The sequence below is a fragment of the Anabrus simplex genome, chromosome 1, assembly GCF_040414725.1.
Source record: "Anabrus simplex isolate iqAnaSimp1 chromosome 1, ASM4041472v1, whole genome shotgun sequence".
In the NCBI taxonomy this organism is placed as follows: Eukaryota; Metazoa; Arthropoda; class Insecta; order Orthoptera; family Tettigoniidae; genus Anabrus; species Anabrus simplex.
In genome coordinates, this window is record NC_090265.1 from 483,649,372 (window position 1) to 483,671,629 (window position 22,258).

Consider the following 22,258-nt stretch of genomic DNA (forward strand, 5'->3'; position numbering starts at 1 on the left):
ATGTTGGAATGGGAATAACGGAGGTTAGCGGGGGATGGGGGGGGGGGGGGAAGGTGTCATCCAAAGAGTCAAGACACCCCAGGAGTTCTAACAAATGTACTTTTATTAAGCATTTTATATACCGGTATATATGTATATTACTATTAGCTTCCGGAATCCGCACGAATCCACCACTCTTACTTGAATCCAAGGACACTCATTTCCTTTTTAGGTATTTTATACCACCTAAACTCTGGAAGTTTGGTCACCTATCAAAATAAAATTCTGGATGAAGAACTACCTTAATGCTCCCACCCCAACTGAAAACCTTGCTACGCTACTGGGGGTGATACCCAGAGAGTCCCCTTAGCTCTCAGTAATGCGTTTGGGAAGAGAGTTGAGAGTACCTTCCTTGAAACGTTGGTTGAGCGGTTAGTTGATGGGTGAGCCGAGTTGACTGACAGATACATAATAGTATACCTGGACTCCCTGAAGTTTCTGTAGAAATAATCAGTGCAATATTAACACGTTGGACATGTATAGTCAAAAGAAATGCAGACTTACGTGTTACAGGAAAATATAAATGTTGTAAGTGTGAGTTGATGCAACACAGCCGGAAGTGGAGGTATTCAAGCAAGGCATCTTCAACCATGCTGTACGATCAGTCAAGAATTTATTTCAAACAGTGTAAAAAGAAAGGTGCATGACGAGATCTGTGAATGGCCATCAAAGTTGGCGAGGAAAGACATACCGGTAAATGATGACCCTGAGCACTTGTCTGATAGTTTACTATTGAATGATGTTAAGGAAGGATAAAAAGAAACAGTAGAGCCGAGAAGAGGGAGAAACTTGCCGCTTCTGCCTCAAAATGTTCGAGAAGTTCATGATGAAGTCAAAGAAATATTAATGTTTATTTATTCCACCTATTCAATACATAAAAAGTGATTTTAAATTATAGGGACATGTTTTGCCCTTTATTTAAGGGCATCTTCAGCCTAAATCTCAATCTGAAAGATAAAAAATCAGGATCCTAATTGTTCTCAATTGTGGTTGATTTAAAAAAAAAATTACAAATGAATGTGAGGATGATGTAGGAAATAGTTATAGATTGATGGGACTGAACAATTATCTGAACAAACAGGTGTTTTGGCTCATGTTGGTCCATATTGACTATATAACTTGAGAAAAAAATATACATAAATTAACCACCTAATCAATACACAATATAATCTAAAAAGATTATTTATCTAACATATGTGGACATGTTTCAGCTCTTGGAGCCATCATCAGCACACAAACACTTAAAAAGGATTAATAACAAACACAAAAATAAACACATTTGAAAAGAAATCATGAATGCAGTAATGGCATATGTCTTGATGATCCTCCTTCATAGACATGAATTGTCTATTTGCAAAACTAACCATCTCCAAAAAATTGAAATCCACTTTTTTGTGCTAAATGTGTTCTCTCTCCACTTTTACACAAGACAGCAAACTATTAGCTACAAACTCTGCCTCTAATCAGCTTATTTTCTTCATCGAAAACTGGAGTTAGACAAAAGATGCTGAATCTCTATTGACTAAACATTTTTGGACTCAGTAGTGAGTAAAGAAGTGCTGAAGTTTTACAAAGAACTCATTGATAATAATAACCTTCCACAAAACAACCCAGAAGATTGGAAAGATGCATGTGAGTACAGTGACAATGACATTAATTAATGTTCCATTCCGGTTATTTTTTGTAAATGTATTGCCTTTTTATACTGCATTGATTTCTTTTTACTTAACTTTTAAATAAAGCATTTTTTGTGCATTTACATTTCTTCAATTTCTTTTATTTACTGCAAACTCAGCCATCTCCAATTTTAAAATTTAATATTCCAAATAATTATACAAATAAAACATTGGTATTCTGCAACATTCAAACAATGCTATTTAGAAGCGATTAAACAAATTAAAAAAATTCTAAATCTCACCATTTAGATTTTATACTTTTTTTTTTTGGTTGCCTAAAAAATGTAACCATTGTGAGATGGCCGGTTTTGCAAATAGACATCTCCAATTCTAAAACTCGTTTTGTCCATTTTTTTTAAAAGTGAGTTAAGTCCGTAAATCAATTCCTCATTCACAGCAGCACACTTTGGTGTAAAATGTTCATTGCAAAGTCTGTTTAATCCCGTTGAAAATAGGCTTCAAATTATAGGTTCTGTTGCAGAACTTGTTTTGTCCATTGCCTATACTGTTTCATATTCCGTTTTGTCCATCTTAGGCAAAGTGGTGCAAAACTCGTTTTGTCCTATAACAATCTGTACGTTACAACAAGAAACTGGTGCAGAACTCACTTAGTCCAGTTCGCAGCACAGTTTGTTTAAATCGGTATTGTTAATTATTACAAAGAAACAGGTCTTGTAATAATAGTATAATAGGTAAATTTAATTTTCAACATGTGGCCAACCTGAGATGATAAACATCCTGCATTGCATTTCCCTCCAAATTTTGTAAACATAGCAGAGTTGCATTGTAGCCCTCAGTCGTGTATTTGTGTAAGTAAATACTGTGTTTATTACAAAATATGAATCCTCTGAAAGTAAATAAATCAGAGTCGGATAAAGGAAGAAAGAAGAGAAGCAGGAAGGATACATGGAAACGTAATGTGGCAAAGAGGATGAGGTAAGATTTACAGATGTGTGATGTATTTGTCAGCTCAATACCTCCAAGCCAAGTTCTTATTCAATCATATTCCCACTATAAATTCTTGTTTGACAAATAAACAATTAATACAATTTTATTTCAATTATTCTGCACCGTCCTTTCCTCCACCACCTGCATGTCAATACAAATCTGTGGAAGCTTTTCGATGCAGTGAAGTCAGCTACCAGGATGTAAGGTACATGCATCAGAAATGTTATGCCAATCCGGACGGACAATCTCAACACAATTTCATATTAAGACATGTTACAGTTTCCACCCCACAACGTAACGTAACGTAACAGATCACGACTAAATATTTCATGCCATGCTTGAAAAGTGATCGATATGAAAATATACCAGTTTGCAAACAGCTGTTTATAAAATTGTTGTACATATCAAGGGATAGGGTACAAGCATTGTGTCGAAAATTTTTGGAAAAGGGTGACATACCTCCCGAGCGAAGAGGTGGTGACAGGAGGACCGCTAAGTTTTTTGACAGACGATAAGCAGTGAAAACATTTATAGAATCTATACAAGTCCTCGAAATGCATTATTGTCATAGCAAAAGTACAAAACGGCAATATTTGCCAAGTGAACTGAGCATCAGAGCTCTCTGGGTACAATAGAATGATAAGCATGAACCAGACTTTCATGTCAAATATTAACTTTTTGGAAAATCTTTGTTAGTGATTACAATCTAGGCTTCGGCTCACCAGCCACAGATGTTTGTTCTCAGTGCTCGTCTCTTAAGGAACGCATACAGAACTGCCAAGACCCCGTGAAGAGGCAAGATTTGCAAACAGAGTTAAACATACATACCAAAATAGCCGATGCGTTTTATGATCAACTATGTTCAGCTAACAAAGGTGAATGTGTTTTCAGTTTTGACTGCCAAAAAATCAAGCCATTCCAAAGACTGCTGATCAGGCAGCATACTATTTATGCCAGCTATACCTGTACAATTTCACTATATGTGAGGGAACATCAAAAGACACTCAAGGTAGAGAGAGAACCTTTTCTTATATTTGGCTCAAAAATGACTACCCAAAAGGTGCAAATCAAATAGTTTCTGCATTATACCATAGGCTGGTAGCAGCAGATCTTTCTTACAGGATACGATTCAATCAGACTGGTTGCAGATGGCTGTGGTGGCCAAAACAAGAATAAAATCATGATTGGTATGTTAGGCAAATTTCTGAGTCAAGATGCCCCAGCGACAGTAAGGCAAATTACACTAGTGTTTCCTATAGTAGGCCACTCCTATATACCTCCAGACCAAATTTTTGGGCAAATGGAGGCTGATATAAAAAAGCATACAACATTGCTAACTGACAAAGATTATCTGAAGATTTTTGAATCTCATGCGACAGTCATTCGTTTGGGAGACCAAACGTGTCCAGTGCAAGACTGGAAGACTGCTGTTTCAAAAGTAGTTAAAGAACCCGCTCAATGGCATTTTAAGTTGCAACCTTCGAAAAGGGTTATTATCAAGGAAACAGAGCAAGGAAGATGTGTTGTGCAAGGTGAAATAAATTACAACAGTGATTTTGGAGAGGCCAAAGGTATTTTGAAACGTGGAACAATGTATGTGAATGTTGTTCCTAATATCATGGAGAGAGGTATACCCATAAAAAATTATAAAAAACTTGCCGATTTAAACACATTATTGTCTAAATATTTTGAAGAAAACTGGAAGCAAAATGACAAACTATACTTTTTAAGAAATTGTTTGAACAACAAGAAACCTTACTTGAGGCAGATGATGACATGGAATCTGATTCTGGGGACTTCATTGAAGAGCATGAGGGACTGGTGTTATGAGAAGTGTGAATTTGCGAGAAGCAAGTGAAAATTATTTTTAAGTATAATGTATTTAATGTATGTAATTTGAGTTCATTACTGTAAACATATTCAAATAATTATATTTTGATTAAGATATGTGTTGTTTTTCATTTCCTAGCACTTGATAACTCACCAGTCTCAAAAGTTACAAAAATTGTTATATCCATTATACTGTTGCAATACTCATTATCTTCATGATACTGTTGCAAATCACATTATATCCAAACTATTTTATATAAAATCTCGGAATATATGAGTCAGAGATTTGTTGGCATCTGCTGTTAATTGGTTCAAGATTCATCCTTCTAACACTAGGCATAAGCAAATGTCAGTTCTTCCTGGTTTCTGAAAAATCTGTTATCATGGACAAAACGAGTTTTGCAATTGGACGCCTCATATGGTATTTGATATTATTGAGACAATTCAAAACAAAATACAGTATACTGTCCACTTCATTCTGCCTACTCTTCCTTTTATTTCTCACCATTCCATACAATACTTTCCAATTGTCTTTGCCATCTTCCTCCATCATCTGTGACCACTTCTCCATCCACTTCCTCCTCTCCTCGGTAACCACCTTTTAAGCTTCCATCCGTTTGTTCGTATAGTCTTCTCTTGTCTCTGGTGCTTTGTTGGAACCATGCCTGAAATGTCTTGTTTTCCTTCCCTACTGCTTCTTTCACTCTGTCATTCCACCATGGTCTCTCCTTCCATTTCTTCCTTCTGCAGGTCCTTCCATATGTTGTTTCCACAGCTTTTACCAAAGTATTTTTGAATCTTTCCCATTTCTCCTCTCCTGTCCTTGATTCATCTGTTAGTAATTTCTTCCTTATCAGTTCTTGATACTCTTGCTTGTTTTCCTTCTTTTTCATTTTCCATACTTTTATTTCCCTTTCCTGGTCTTCTGTATTTTTTCTTTCTTTCAGTATTTGGAGATGCATTACCAACAGCCGGTGGTCACTTTCTAAGGCCACTGATGATATTACCTTCACATCTATGATGCTCCTCTTCATCACACAGTCAAAGAGCATATTGTCCAAAACTGATATCAGTGACCAATCTCTGCTATACCATGTTGTCATTATTATTACCCAAAACCTACATCCACCATCCTTGCCTCATTACCACTGGACTAGATTGAAGTGAAGACAGTAACAGGAAAAGTGCCACTGGTATGGATTTGTTTAAGAAGGATCCGTGACCTTCACGCTATGATCTCAAAACCATATCCTGTGGCACTTGTGAGATGATACGTGCAGGATTAGGCACCAAGATTGCAATGGACTGCTGAAGACTCTGCATCAGAAGTCACCCTTTCACCTGGCTGGGCAGCCGCACCCGGCAGGTAACCCCCATGCAGTTGAAATATGGCAGATGAACGTAAAATCCTGGAATGTCAGAACATTGCTTGATAATGACAACATTGACAGACCAGAGAGAAGAAGAGTTCTCATCACCCATGAGCTTGCTAGACTAAACATAGATGTCGCTGCACTGAGCGAAATTAGACAATCCGATGAAGGAAAAATTGTTGAGTCTGGATCGGGCTATACCATCTTTTGGAAAGGGAAGGAGGATGGAGAGAACCATATTCATGGGGTTGGCTTTGCAGTTAAGACAAAACTGGTAAATGATCATCAGCCCATTGCATTCAGTGAAAGGCTTATGTCACTCCGTATACCACTCCCCGGAGATAGGCTCATCACACTCATCTCTGCATATGCCCCCACCCTGAAAGCCGATGAAACTAAGAAATATTTCTACCACTAGCTGAACTCCATCATCACCAAAATAGCACCGTCAGACAAGCTGCTACTGCTTGAAGACTTCAATGCCAGAGTGGGAAGGGATAATTGGTTGTGGGGAAGTAATATATAAGTAATAATAATAATAACGTAAATGTTTCCACCTTTTCAATACAATATATTCACAAAATTACAAAATTATACGGTACTAGTTTCGACCCATCTAGGGGTCATCATCAGCCGTATTGGAGCAAATCCTAAGACAATATTATTTTAAAGAATAACAAGTGAAGTGAGATGTTATGGTAATAGTTAATAATACAAGGAATATACATACTAAGAGGTTTTTAACAAAGAATAAAGTATAAAAGGGTGTTGTAAAAATTATAATCATGGAAATCAGTAAGTTCTTGTATTGAAATGAAATATGGCTTAGGAAGAGGGCTTAAGGTGGGGCTGAAGGGTGCGGGAGAAAGTGTAATTGTCTTGGAAAAGTACCTTTGATTAAATTTAGGATTGAGTTTAGGTTGGCTGCATTATTGTTTCTGAGGAAAGTGATAAATAGATCGAAGAGTATGTTGGGTTTCTCTGAGATTTCATTGAGATTGTGACTGGCATTAAAGTATTGGTCTAGGTGTATGTAGTAATTTTCCATTATGTTCAGTAAAGGGCCCTTGTTTGCTAATACGAGGATGTCCATGTCTTGTTCAATATTGGTGAAATTATGGTTATAATCTTGCATGTGTTGGCCGATGGCTGAAAACTTGTGAATATATTGTATTGAAAAGGTGGAAACATTTACGTTATTATTATTATTACTTATATATTATTCTCAGTTCAATACGGACCAAAAACATGAAATTCATAACCATCAATTGTGGGGAAGTGTAATGGGCAAACATGGTATTCATAATTGCTACTTCTCAACCGATGTCCAGAACACGAGCTGCTCATCACTAACAGTCAGTTTTGCCTACCTAACCATTACAAGACCACGATCTAAGCACTGGCACATCTTTGACTACGTCATCACCCAACAGTGTGACAAGAAAGATGTTCTCATCACTAAGACTGTGAGGAGCATTGATGATTATTGGACAGATCGCTAACTTCTGATCTGTCGACTCAGAATATCCTTCCATCGGAAACCATCTATGCATCACCCAAGCAAGCCCCGACGCAAGTTTGCCACTTTCAAACTCTCAGATAAATCCACATCGTCAGACTTCCAAAATGCAATCATGAACCAACTGGCAAGCAATCCAGTATGCAAATGATGTGGAGCAAGAATGGTCAACACTCCAAAGGGCTATCACTGAGTCAGCTGAGGAAATTATCAGCTATGAGAAAATAAAGAGGCAGGACTGGTTCGAGGACAACAATGAAGAAATTCTGAACCTTATCAGTGCCAAATGGGAAGCCCACCTATCACTTCTTCAAGATCTATCATCCAGTGTGAAGAAAGCTGCATTTCAAGATCTGAAACAGAAATGTTAGACTCAAATAAGAGAAACATAGAACAACTGGGAGTAGGAGAAGGCTCTAGAACTACAAAGAGTATCTGATGCCTGAGACCTGCAAAACTTCTACATGGGAGTAAAAGAGATCTACATTCCATCTCGCTCCTCAATTGGAACTCTGGAAACAGTTGATGGTGCTAACACGCTTACCGGTGGTAGATACATCCTGGAGTGCTGGTAGGAGCACTTGTCCACTCTTTTAAACCCAAGCTCCACTGCTGCTGATGACTTTCTACGGGATGTGCCATAACTTCCCCCTCAACCATGGATGGTGTTGCCACCAAGTTATCAAGAATTCTGTGTGGCACTTGATAGGCTGAAACCTAGGAAAGCACCTGGTCCAGACAACATCCCTCTGGAACTAATTCAAGGTGGAGGCTTACCCCTAAAAGCAAGGCTCTTCACCCTCATCCTCTCAATTTGGGAAACCCAAAAAGTACCTGATGATCTCAAAAATGCCAATATCATCACTATTTCCAAGAAAGGTGACCATAGTATATGTGACAACTATGGAGGCATTTCTCTGTTATCCATTGTAGGTAAACTTCTCGCAAGGATCCTGCTTAGCTGCCTGTAAGTCATCTCTGAGAGGACTTTACCACAGTCTCAATGTGTTTCCGAGTCTCCAGACAAACTGTTGACACATGATTAATTTGGCAGCAAAGTGTCTGTGCCTCAGTTCAACACTTCATACAAAAATGCTGCAGACATGAAGATATTAAGTGACGGGAACGCAAACTTTGAGAAGTCCAGCCAAGATCTCCCCTGTCCCTCAGCTGCGTGATCTGTGGACATATGTTCTACCCAAGAATTGACCTGTGATGTCACCAGAAGTTAACACAAACTGCTGTGAACTGAAGTAAGCTATTAGCCAGGAAATCTGTAAACTCGGAAACGAGTAACTTCTGACAACGATTATTATTTGTTTGAAAGGATCAACTACTTCCCAGACAATCTGGGCTGCCACAAGGAAATACTTTAATGCAAAACTAAATAATCTCAACATAAATGTAAAATTATACACATAACAATATTTATAAATCTACATACGATTTCATAAGCTATCAATCAACGTCACAATTAAGGAAAAAAATCACTTCACACAGGTAATACAAATCCTAAAAGTAAAAGGTGTGAAAGAGAAAATGACCAGAATGACCGATATTGTAAATGTATGTATGTATGTATGTATGTATGTATGTATGTATGTATGTATGTATGTATGTATGTACAGTATCTTCCAGAACAGCTCTCAACCAAACTTTGTACAAATAAGAATGACTATCTCGAAAAGATACTGGAGAGGTAAGACACCCCTAGGAATCAATCAATCAATCAATCAATCAATCAATCAATCAATCAATCAATCAATCAATCAATCAATCAATCCTGATCTGCATTTAGGGCAGTCACCCAGGTGGCAGATTCCCTGCCTGTTGTTTTCCTAGCCTTTTCTTAAATGATTTCAAAGAAATTGGAAACTTTTTGAACATCTCCCTTGGTAAGTTATTCCAATCCCTAACTCCCCTTCCTATGAATTAATATTTGTCCCAATTTGTACTCTTGAATTCCAACTCTATCTTCATATTGTGATCTTTCCTACTTTTAAAGATGCTACTCAAACTTATTCGTCTACTAATGTCATTCCACGCCATCTCTCTGCTGACAGCTCAGAACATACCACTTAGTCGAGCAGCTCGTCTTCCTAGAGGAGGGAAATGACATACAAGAATAATTGAAAATGACCAATATTAATGTCAAATCCATAGTTTCCGTGGTCTGAGATGTATTGTGACACTCTGGATGCCGTTTAAGTACCAGTGCAGCTGCCTAGGCATGGTTAGAAGTGGTGATGAAGAAAATGACCTAACTGACCAAGATTAGTTTAATTAATGAGGAAGAAAATCTATAACTAAAACTGAAAATTGAATGCATATTTGTTAAAATGTCAGTCAACGTCACAATAAGGAAATAAAGTGCCCGGGCAGCGTCAGATAATATAGCTAGTGAATATGAAAGAAACCATACATTCTAAGTTACAGTTTATTTAAGTGTTTTTCAATGACTTTTGAAACTCTTTACCATGCAGATTTTTTATATCGCTAGGCAGTTTGTTAAGAGTAGCATACCCTTCACGTATGGGCTATGGTCCATCTTTTTATTTACTGTGATGGAAACTCATGTGGTAATCATTCTTATTTCTTGTGTTACAACTGTGTATCTCACTGTTATTTACACTGACCACATGACACTCCAGTATCTGAAAGCTATCTGCCAAGGAAGTAGTAGCCTTGGCAGATCAAGACTTCCAATCACCGGTATATGCACATGGGTGTGTTTTGTTTTTGCCTTCCTAGTCCTAGTTCCCATAGTTGTCAAGTCATCAAGTTTCTAAACATAATTGGCATTATGAGATCAAACACTATTTTAAATTTGGACATTGTTCATCTGGCAGCTTATTTTCTATGTACATCGTCCTCATAGGAGACCTGTTCATTACTATTACAGAGCTAATACCAATATATTCCCTATGGGAATCAACATCTATATCATACTACAGTATCAACTTTCGAGATATAAACAAAATTAACTTATTCAGTAGTCAATTGCTTTCAGATTCTGGGGTAAGATACTTGGTCTTGAAAAGAACTACATAATAGCCGAGACTGAGCTCACTCTCCAGGAATTTACTCGCCGTACTGAGGTAAGACATTACAATATTACTGATAAATTATTTTCTAAGTATGTGTAGCTTTCTCTATATTGCTAGCAGAGCTGAACAACGCCAGCCTTCTGAGCCAAAGTTGGTGGGTTCAACTCCAGCTTGGTCTGATGGTATTTGAAAGTGTTCAAATACGTCCAACCTTGTGTCAGTAGATTTGTTTTGATTTTTTTATTTTATTTTTTTTATTTTGCTTTACATCGCACCAACACAGATGGGCCTTATGGCAATGAGTTGGTAGATTTACTAACATGTAAAAGTGCCCATGCAGAGCAAAATTTCAGCACCTTGTCATCTCTGAAAATTGTTTGTTTTAAAGTTAGTTGGACGTAGGTATTAGCCCAATGGTGCCGCAAAGTCATATGGTTGTTTTATAGACTATGAGAATGCTTTTGAAAAGTCCGCCATGAAGAACTCATGAACATTCAAGAATTAGGGCTTGATGGGCGGGACATCCATATGATTGGTAATCTCTACTGGAACAAGAGTGCTAGCGTAAAAGTTGACGGCAGTGTCTCAGAAGGAGTGTCAATTATGAAAGGTGTTTGCCAAGGCTGTACTCTTTCATTAATGCTTTTCAACATCTATTCAGAAAAATGTTTCAAGATGCTATTTACGGAAAGACTCAAGAACTTCTGCTTAAAGGAGTCATCATAACATTAGGTACGAGTATGGTGATGAGACACTGTCCTCCTTGCAACCAATCTCTAGGAACAACTTAACATTGTCACTGAAGCCACCAATGTCATGGGCTTGAGACTGAATGTAAAGAAGACCCTGTGGATGGTTGCAAATAGGAAAGAAGATGGTTATTTGGGGTAGTTTCAAAGCAGGAAAGGACTGTATTATGAGAGTGGCAACATTTAAATACTGTAACTGGGGTAACACATTAATGATGACTCCTTGCTCATGAGATCTGATGGAGAAAATGAGGAGGCCAGAATTTCTTTTCAAAAACTTAGAAAACTTTTCACAAGCCGTGGCCTTTCCATTACATTGCAGACATGACTGCTCTGATGTTACGTTTTCAGTATCCTACTATAAGTAGAACCCTGCACGGATGCAGATATCCATGAAGTTACTGTCTTGGTGGATGCAAACTGTATGGCAGTGTGGATAATTTTGCTGATATTTACAATATCCGTGAATAATGAAGTGTATTAATTTTCACTCGGGTATACTCTTTTTTCTTGCTTGTCATCAGATGACCCTTGACAGTGGTATGGGAGAATTGTGATATATATAAAGAGCCTTGAGACCATAAAGCCATAAATCTGACCTAAGCCCAATTGGCTCCTGCCCACAGTTAATGGAAAAAAGGAACAAAGGTCAATACGTCGGTAGTTGTCGCAAGAGAAAATTCCTCATAAACCTGTGACTGCGGGGGTCTGATGCCAGGTATCAGGCCTATTGTATTATATTAACAGATCTATCCATTTCAACACCTTGGGTGTTATATACTGCAGTTAATATTTACAATATCCACGGATTACAATTCGTGGATGCGGATAACCATTTGCGGATGCGAATAATATTTTGGATATCCATGCAGGGCTGTAACTATGAGGCGCTGAGGTATGGATAATGTGTCATTTCACTGTCCTAAGATTGTAATTCCTTGGAATTAAGATGGTCACAATTGCCGATATCAAATTTAAACATAACGCCTAAACTCAATCATTCATATCAAGGAGATACGATATAGCATGCGATCGGAATAGTAAAGATCAACATGGCAGCGGCTGAGACAAAACAAGACTCAGAATTGTTAAACACTGTACTATTGCAAAATGATAAATGAACAAGCGATCTTAAAGAGCAGACATGCTAATTTGAAGAGGCTAGAAACGCATATATAAATTCAAGATTTAGAAGGAAATCAGTAGAAGAATAAAGATTCGCAGTGTCAGAAGTACGTAGGTGGTTTGAAAAATTCTCGGAATGTACTAGAATTAAGTACCTTACCTCGGTGGAACTGCTTTTATTTTTCAACATAGTCTCCCTGTAGACTAATGCATTTGGTCCAGCGATGTTCCAATGCCTTGATTCCATCTTGAAAATGAGATTCCTCCAGGCCTGCAAAATACCTCTCCAATTCGGCTGTCAGTTCTTCCCTTGTAGAAAATCTCCATCCACCGAGGAAAATTTTCAGCTTGGGGAATAGATGAAAGTCTGATGGTGCCAAATCAGGTGAATAAGGTGGATGTGGCAACAATTTGTACCCCAGTTCATGAAGTTTTGCCATGGCAATAACACTTGTGTGCGGCGGAGCGTTGTCCTGATGAAAGATGACCTTTTTCCTTGCCAAACCAGGCCTTGTTTCGCGTATCTTTTCCTGTAGTTGGTCTAGGAGGTTTGCATAGTATTGCCCCATAATTGTTTGGCCAGTAGGAAGATAAAATCTATCAGCAGAATGCCTTTTGCATCCCAGAAAACTGAGGCCATGACCTTTCCGGCCGAACGTACTGCCTTTGCTTTCTTTGGTGGTGGTGAATCAGCATGTTTCCACTGCTTTGACTGCGGTTTTGTCTCTGGGGTATAGCAGTGGACCCAAGTTTCATCTGTAGTCACAAACTGGCGCAAAAAATCTTGTTGGTTGCACTGAAAATGGGCCAGACTTTGTTTGGACATTTCCAATCTGGTGCGTTTATTGTCCAATGTCAAGAGCCGCGGCACCCATCTTGCGGATAATTTTTTCATATCGAATTCTTCGGTTAAAATATAATATGCCCATTCAGAAGACATCCCTACAGCTTCAGCAATCTCCCGCACTTTCAGTTGATGATCCTCCATGACCATTTTATGCAGTTTTGCAATAAATTCTGGGGTCGTAACACTTTTTGGCCGTCCACTACGCGGATCATCATCCAAGCTCTCCCGACCAAATTTAAACTCACTGGTCCACTAGGCAACAGTTGAAAATGAAGGAGCAGAGTCCCCCAATGTGTTCTGAAAGTCGGCATGAATTTCCTTTGCTTTCATACCTTTCTTTACAAAGTATTTAATCACTGCTCGAATCTCAGTTTTTTCCATTGTCACAAATCACTACACGGGAACAACAACAAAGAGTCGTCACTACCACACTCCTGCAGCTAGAGCACTGACGCACCACATGTTCACTTACAAAGGATGTGTGATTATTGCGCGGGAACCTCGTTGCTCTAGCACTGACATCTAGCGGTGATTCCGAGAACTTTTCAAACCGTCCTCGTAGCTAAAGGACATATGCTGTAATTACAATAGCAGTAATTGAAAGATAATAAGATAATAAGAAAATAAGAATTCAGACACTCGTATGAGAATATGTTTCATTAGTTACATTTTATCCGGTCTAGAAAACCAAGAATAACGGCCGAGAGGATTCGTCGTGCTGACCCCACGACACCTCGTAATCTGCAGGCCTTCGGGCTGAGCAGCGGTCGCTTGGTAGGCCATGGCCCTTCAAGGGCTGTAGTGCCATGGGGTTTGGTTTGGTTTAGTTACATTTTATGGTCAAATTGAATCGAAGATTAATGCGTTGAATTATATATATATATTGATAAATAATGTTACAAGTTAAGATGAATATTACCATATGTTTTGCTAACCAGATATACTTATCTTTTTCCTGATTCATATAATTAATTTGATAATCCTACAACAAACAAAGCCTAATTCTCATCCTAAGTTATCATGTGAAGAAAAGTGAAATATGATGCTGATAAAGACTAAACAAGTCAACATTACCCTATACTCTCCAAGTTGATTTGTAATTAATTTAAAGAGACTTTAACTTTGATTTATGTATAGTTTCATAATTTGATTGATGATGTGAAGGTGATACATGAGTTCATTTCGAATTTTAATAATTTTTATTGTATATAATTAACATATTTTTGATCAACATCCATATTTACTAAGGCAAAACAGATTTAATGAATTTAATATGAGATAATAATTTTCCTTAGATTTCATTTTCTTTTCTCAATTTTAAGACTTTGAATAAATGATTAAGGTATAATGGGATTCCTATTCATCAATTATTATTAGCTTAAGCATTTTGAATATATTTAGACATAAGGAGTAATATAAATTACATTCTTGTGGAAACCAACTATTTGTAGGATGGAGACGTTCATCATTACTACTCGCAGGTAATGCACTTGTTGAAAAGCCCTTCTCATCTTTCTCGGAACTCATGTTAAAAATATTAATCATCGCACCCTGAGAGTATGCTGGTCTGGATTTCTTTGGCGACTCGCCCTGGACGCAGGAAAGGCGCAATACTAACTAAGACCCTGTGCAAGAGATTGCAAGCATTTGAAATGTGGACGTACCAAAGGATTCTGAAGATGCCCTGGACAGCAAAAAATGACCGATATAAAAGTTTTGCATCATATGAACAAAGAACAAGAAATTATCACTAGCATCAACAGAAGAAAGCTAGAATACTTTGGTCATGTGATATGGAACAGCAAACACCACCTTCTACAAGTAATACTCCAAGGCAAAATTAATGGAAAACGTGGTCTTGGGCGAAGTAGGACATCATGACTCGGCAACTTGAGCCAGTGGTTTGGGGTGACAAGGCTTACCCTATTCAGAGCAGCTATGAACAAACAACAGATCATGTTACTGATCTGCGAGGACATGACACATGAAGAAGAAGAACTAGTAACATCATATTATTATTATTATTATTATTATTATTATTATTATTATTATTATTTCATATAGGCTGACTGAGGACCACGATATGGAGCCGTTGGTATAGGGGTGGGTTTTGATGTTTGCCCAGCAATCGCGCATCCTCTGGCTGTGTTGATCCTTCCTCTCCTTTGTTTTCATCCCCCTGTGGGTGGGGGCGGTAGAATAACACCCACGGTATCCCCTGCCTGTCGTAAAAGGCGACTAAAAGGGGCCCCAGGGGCTCTGAACTTTGGAGCGTGGGTTGGCGACCACGGGGCCCTCAGCTGAGTCCTGGCATTGCTTCCACTTACTTGTGCCAGGCTCCTCACTTTCATCTATCCTGTCCGACCTCCCTTGGTCAACTCTTGTTCTTTTCCGACCCCGACGCTATTAGGTTTGCGAGGGCTAGGGAGTCTTTCATTTTCACGCCCTTCGTGGCCCTTGTCTTCCTTTGGCCGATATCCTCATTTTTCGAAGTGTCGGACCCCTTCCAATTTTCCGTCTGATTAGTGTTATATAGAGGATGGTTGCCTAGTTGTACTTCCTCTTAAAACAATAACCACCACCACCACCACTTTGTCTTCATTGGGATAATCACATAAATGGGATTGTAAATAAAGGATACAGATCTCTGCACATGGTTATGAGGGTGTTTAGCGTTTGTAGTAAGGATGTGAAGGAGAGGGCATATAAGTCTCTGGTAAGACCCCAACTAGAGTATGGTTCCAGTGTATGGGACCTTCACCAGGATTACTTGATTCAAGAACTGGAAAAAATCCAAAGAAAAGCAGCTCGATTTGTTCTGGGTGATTTCCGACAAAAGAGTAGCATTACAAAAATGTTGCAAAGTTTGTGCTGGGAAGAACTGGGGGAAAGGAGACGAGCTGCTCGACTGAGTGGTATGTAAATACAAAGTATGTTACAAGTGTTATTATTTTTTTATATCCACCTATCAAATCAATATTGAATAGGTAGATATAAAAAAATAATAGGTGGATGTAAAAAAATAATAACAAATAGGTGGATATAAAAAATAATAACACTTGTAACATACTTTGTATTTATGTACATTTCAATACAGACCTAACATGAGAATTATAACGTGTAATGAGTGGTATGTTCCGAGCTGTGAGCGGAGAAATGGCGTGGAATAACATTAGTAGACGAATAAGTTTGAGTGGCATCTTTAAAAGTAGGAAAGATCACAATATGAAGATAAAGTTGGAATACAAGAGGACAAATTGGGGAAAATATTCATTTATAAGAAGGGGAGTTAGGGATTGGAATAACTTACCAAGGGAGATGTTCAATAAATTTCCAATGTCATTGAAATCATTTAAGAAAAGGCTAGGAAAACAACAGATAGGGAATCTGCCACCTGGGTGACTGCCCTAAATGCAGATCAGTATTGATTGATTGATACCCCATCTTCCTTCTTGATGGTTTTCCCTGGAACCTCATTTGTTTAATCATCCTCCTGAGAGATGTCCGGTCTTTAAAGTCTCTGTCTGTTCCACCCAGTTCCTGCAGATCTTTGTTTACTTCAGTCAACCATGGTGACATGGTCTTCCTCATTTGCCAGTAAATGAGAAGCTGGTTGGTCAACCTGGTATAATGCATTTTGTACATGTGTCCATAAAATGCTAGGCATCTCTTCCTGGCCACATCCATTATATTTTCATAGTATTTGTAGAGCTCTTTGATGAGTCACCTTTTGCATTCATTCCCTTCCTTGAATGGCCGTAATATCTTCCTCAATATTTTTCTCTTCTGGAGTTTGAGCTTGTTCGTGAGTATCTTCTTGTTGAATATTAGGCATTTTGAAGCATATAAGGCTTCAGGGTGGATGACTGTCTGGTAGTGCTTCATTTTAGTGTTATGGGGGAGACAATTTTTATTGTAGGTGGTTTTGATCAGTTGGTATGCCTGTTCTGGTTTAATAACTTGAGTTGATAATGCTACTCCTTCAGAAACATTGAGTTCCAGCCATTCTCCCAGGTACTTGAACCTGCTAGTTTCCTTGATCGTTCCTTGTTCCAGATGCAGTGTACAAGAATATTCACTGATGTTTGTGATGTATTGTTTTTTCTCATGTGAAATGTGTAGCTCTACCTTTGCAGCTTGTTGTCTGAGAACATTGAGTTGTTTCACTGAAATTTCTGTTTAATTAGATAGAAGTGCCTGGTCGTCGACAAATGCCAGGCAATCAACATTCAGTCTATTGTGCTTGTGTCCCAGAGATATACCACATGGAATCCTCTGTCTAGCAAACCTCTTTCACCACTCTCCTAATGGGTGGTGTGATTAAAAATGAGCACACACTCTTAACTCACAAATTTAGAACGGGCACTGGCATTGAGGTGAATACTGCTGATCAGTAGCAGACACTCACAGCGGACCTGTGACCTTGAGCACACACTCCAGTCGCTCGAGTAGCAGAGCCGGCACTCTAGATTTCTGATGAATAAAGATAAAGCAGGCACTCATTTCCGTTAGCACCTGCTCATGTTTCCTTGAACTAGTTCAGTAGGTGACTCAAAGCGATAGTGTCAAGTTCACTAGCATGGCAGAGTTTATGACGGTGGTTAATCAGAATGCAGAGAATCATCTCAACTTGATTACAAAGTGTTATATAGGTTCAGTAAGAAACATGTTGAATGGTTAGTGGAGCAATACCTTGGGCACTCCGAAGAAACAACAAAGGAAAAAGAACAAACAAAGAAAAAATGAGAATCTTCTTGCATTATGTTGGTGACCCAGGGTTTAAGAGTGGAGTTGGTGAAAATGTCAGTGTAAGTCAGAGCACCATGTCGAAAACATTTTTGCAGGTTTTGACTTCAATAGAAATTAAAGCAGATTATTGGATAAAATTTCCAACAAATGTTATTGAGATGCAGGAAGCACAGGCTAAGTGGCAAGAACGTTTTTCCTTTCCTTATGCTATCGGAGCTGTGGACTGTACCCATGTATAGATTAAGAAGCCACATGTTCATGGGGATGAGTACATTAACAGAAAAGGCATCCCTAGCATTAATGTACAGGCCACTTGCAATGGAAAGGAAGAGTTCACCAGTGTAGATGTATCGTGGCCTGGCTCTGTCCATGACTCGCAAATTGGAGAAACTCTGATGTTTTGCAGAGTTAAGACCAGATATCATGGAAATGCACTCCTGCTTGGTGACGTAGTTTATGGAATCTCTCCATGGCTCATGACACCGTTTCAAAACGTTGACACTCCTAAACAGAGGACTTATAATGCTTGTATTACAAGAGAGCAAGTTGTGATAGAAAGATGATTTGGTCAGGTAAAACAGCACTTTCCTATTCTGCAAAGCAAAATTAGGTTAGCTACAGAGAAGGTCCCAGCAGTCATTTTATGCTGTTTCATTCTTCACAATGCCGCGAAGCATATCTAAGATGAAGATTTTGAAATCAGAGACTTTAATGACGAAGAAGACGAGAACGTGCCAGTTGAACATGATGGTGTTTGTAATAGAGAGTGGGCAAGATGAAATAGCAGCAGAAATATATGACTTACAACATTAGGTGAGTAAAATAAATTTGGCGACTTGTATCAGTCAACTTCATACCTTCTGTTAATTAATCATGAGATTTTGAGTGTTCAGTGTATTATCATGCAATAATTATTCTATAAATTACATTTACCCATGACTTGCCATATACAATATAATTCTCCTATAAGGAAAAATTTCAAGGTTTAGTTACATCAATGTAATACAACAGTGTTAGTTCTTAACTTTATTTTAATAATAAATTCATTAGCAATAATGAGCTACCATTTAAAATAATACAGTACCATACTGTATGTTTACAACTGACAATAATCAGCATTTCACAGTCTGTTACTTGTTCTTCTCATTCCCCCTCCTTTCCTGTTTCCCCTTCCCCTTTTCTTTCCATATCTCTTTCTCTTTCTCTTTAGATGTTTTTCTTGTAATACCAAAACTTCATGTTTCTATTCCAAAACCTTCAGTTGTTTCAAAAGCACCAACCTTTGCTGTTCACTATTAGTTAAGTGTTTCGTTTGTTTGGTTTCATCCAGCATGTCTCTGTTAGCTGTGCTCACTATTGGTCTTGGTTGTGTGCAGACTATTGGTGCCATTGAAGGTGGTATGCTTGGTGTGTTTTCCCTACTAGGCCCTGCAGCAACTTCATGTGAGGAAATCTCTTCATAATCATCCAAAATGGGTTTGGTGACTGCTCTCCTTAAAAATTACCATACAATTCAATAACAACATTGCATTATATTTTAAATAAAATCTATCTTCCACAATTATCTAGTGTTGTAATTTCCATATTTCCTTACCATTCAGATTTTCACTGCCGCCTCTGTTGGAAGACGAAGTGAAGACAACTCCTGCAGATCTTGCTCCTTAAAAATTACATTCAATTGTTAATATACTATTTTCGTCATAATGAAGTTTTGTTATTTACATAATACCATTTTTCTCAATTTATTAATGCCGTAATTTTCAGGCTATGATTTCTTACCTTTCAGGCGGCCGGTGGTTGGGTTATCCTCCCCCTGCATCAGATTCATTAGCTGTTTCTCCCATTCTTGTTTCCAGTGCGCTTTAAATCTACTTTAAATTTCAGTCTTGCTTTCATGTTTTGCAGCTTTTTATAAAGCTGTTGCAATGAAAGTTTTAAGTTACGTTCAGCAAGCAGTTCACACTGAACTGCATTTATTGCACTTGCTTTCTTGTGCTTCATATCCGGTAACTGAGACTACTTCTTCTTCTTGAGGCGCCTTCTCCTAGCAGAGGTTGGCGGTCCACATAGCCAGCTCCAAACGTGATGTTGCAGCATGGAAAGCATCTTCTGGAGTGCAGTTGTGCCATCTTCGGATGTCCTTCAGCCATGAATTCCTCCTCCTGCCTACAGACCTTTTCCCCTGTATCTTACCTTCAATGATGAGTTGAAATAGCTTGTAAATCTCGCCTCTCATAATGTGCCCTAGATATTGGGTTTTCCTTTTTTTTTTTTTTTAAGTAAGTAATAGTTCTTTTTGTTTCTTCATGCGATGAAGGATTTCGTCATTTGAAATTTTCAGCACCCAAGGTCTCTGACACTTAGAAAACAGAATTTGATGTTCCTTTAAAATTGAGATAAAAGCGGATTGGAATTCCACACTGTCTTCTGCCATCATGAGCAATGAACTGAGCTTCAAACATTCGGAAGTCACCAAGGTGTGATATATACAGGGTGTACCAAAACTCGATGGCAAGAATTGAGGAATGGATTCCTCACATAGAGAGAAGAAGAAAAGTTTATGACAATATGGGTCCGGAAACGTATACTTGCAGATTTATTCAAACTTTTGTACAATTACACCGTACATCTGTAACGGCAGCTGAAACACTTTGAGCATATATCAGAGGAATTTTTCAAAGTGACGACCTGCAGCTTGAATACAAGCCTCCACTCATCGTCACATGGAGTTATGCACGCGACAAAATGCCTGGTGTAGTGCGTACTGTCTGGCAGGTTGTCACAATGCGCTCGCGTAAAGTTGCTTCATCAGGAACAGGGGTCGCATACACGAGAGACTTAACTTGTCTCCACCGGTAAAAGTCCAGGGGGTTCAAGTCAGGGGAGCGTCATGGGCAAGCTATCGGTCCTCCTCTACCTATCCAGCGCTAAGGAAAATGGGTATTCAGGTACCTGCGAGCAGGTAGACTGAAATGTGCTGGAGCACCATCAAGCATTAAAAACATTTGTCGACGGGATGCAAGTGGCATGTCTTCCAAGTAATCAAGCAATGCAGTACACAAGAAATTCGTGTAGTTCTGTCGAGTAAGCCTATTTGGAAGAATGTATGTTACCAACAAGGAATCACCAACAATGCCTGCCCAGATGTTAATGGCAAACCTCTGTTGATGAGAAGATTGGATGATTTTATGAAGATTTGTATCACTCCACATGTGTTGATTATGGAAATTCTGTATTCCGTCTCTTGGGGATGTCGCTTCATCTGTGAACAACACAGAAGCTGCGAAGTTAGGCATCATGCCGCATTCTTGTAGGAACCACCAGCAGAACGTTACTCTTGCAGGGTAATCCGCAGGGGACAAGGCTTTTACACGCTGCAGATGATACGGATACAACAGGTTTTCTTGTAGCAGTCTCCAGATGTGTGAGAGCTAAGGTATTTTAAGACTCACATCAGATTCATTTACAACACGATTACTTTTGTAACAACTGTAACTGATGTCTCGAATTTTTTTTTGCAGCAAACAGGAATTTGTGTCACAAAGTTTGAATAAATCCGCAAGTATACATTTCTGGACCCATGTTGTCATAACCTTTTTTTTCTTCTCTCTATGTGAGGAATCCATTCCTAAATTGTTGCCGTCGAGTTTTGGTACACCCTGTATATATATGACACGCGCCCGACGTTTATCAATGCCACTGAGTGGCTGCTCCAGACACTTGAGTTTATGCTGTGTTTGCACTCTACATTTTTATTCCCTGGAAATGCGGAGTGGAAGTTCGTCGACAGTGAGACACTCAGGCACTCAGCGAGCACATGCTCACTTGCTTATAATCATTTTTATTCACACCACCCATTACCTTTTCCAGGGCACAGTTAAAGAGGAGAGGGGAGAGGATATCTCCCTGTCTTAGCCCTGTTTTGAATTCAAAACTTTTTGAGAGCGTTCCTCTGAACTTCACTTGTGACCTGGTGTTATTTAAAGTCTGCTGGATAAGGTTATGGGCCTTCTGGTCCAGTCCTTGTTCCTGCAGGATTTGCATGAGAGTAGGCCTGTCAACTGAGTCATATGCCTTCTTGAAGTCAACAAAGACAATGACATATTTCCTTACAGCCATTTTTACCTGACGTAGCACCAACTTCAGGTTGAGTATCTGTTCAGTACAAGAGCGCCCTTTTCTGAATCCCCCTTGGTATTCTCCTAGTTGTGGATCTAGTTAGGGTTCAGCTCTGTTTAACAAGACCTTGGAGAAAATCTTATATGTGATGGGTATCAAGGAGATGCCTCAATAATTGTTCATGTCGATCAGGTCTCCTCTCTTTGTGCAAGGGACGAATCGAAGCAGAAGTCCAGT

The 22,258-nt window shown here is 38.7% G+C and overlaps 1 protein-coding gene across 1 annotated transcript in view; it reads left to right on the forward strand.

Annotated features, from left to right (window-relative positions):
* Positions 1 to 22,258, forward strand: part of Rsph4a (Radial spoke head protein 4a) — a 169,780-nt gene that overhangs the window by 45,390 nt on the left and 102,132 nt on the right. The window contains exon 4 of the mRNA XM_068227579.1: positions 10,396 to 10,483. Within this exon, the coding sequence (XP_068083680.1) occupies positions 10,396 to 10,483 (88 nt within the window). The remainder of the gene's footprint in view (positions 1 to 10,395; positions 10,484 to 22,258) is intronic.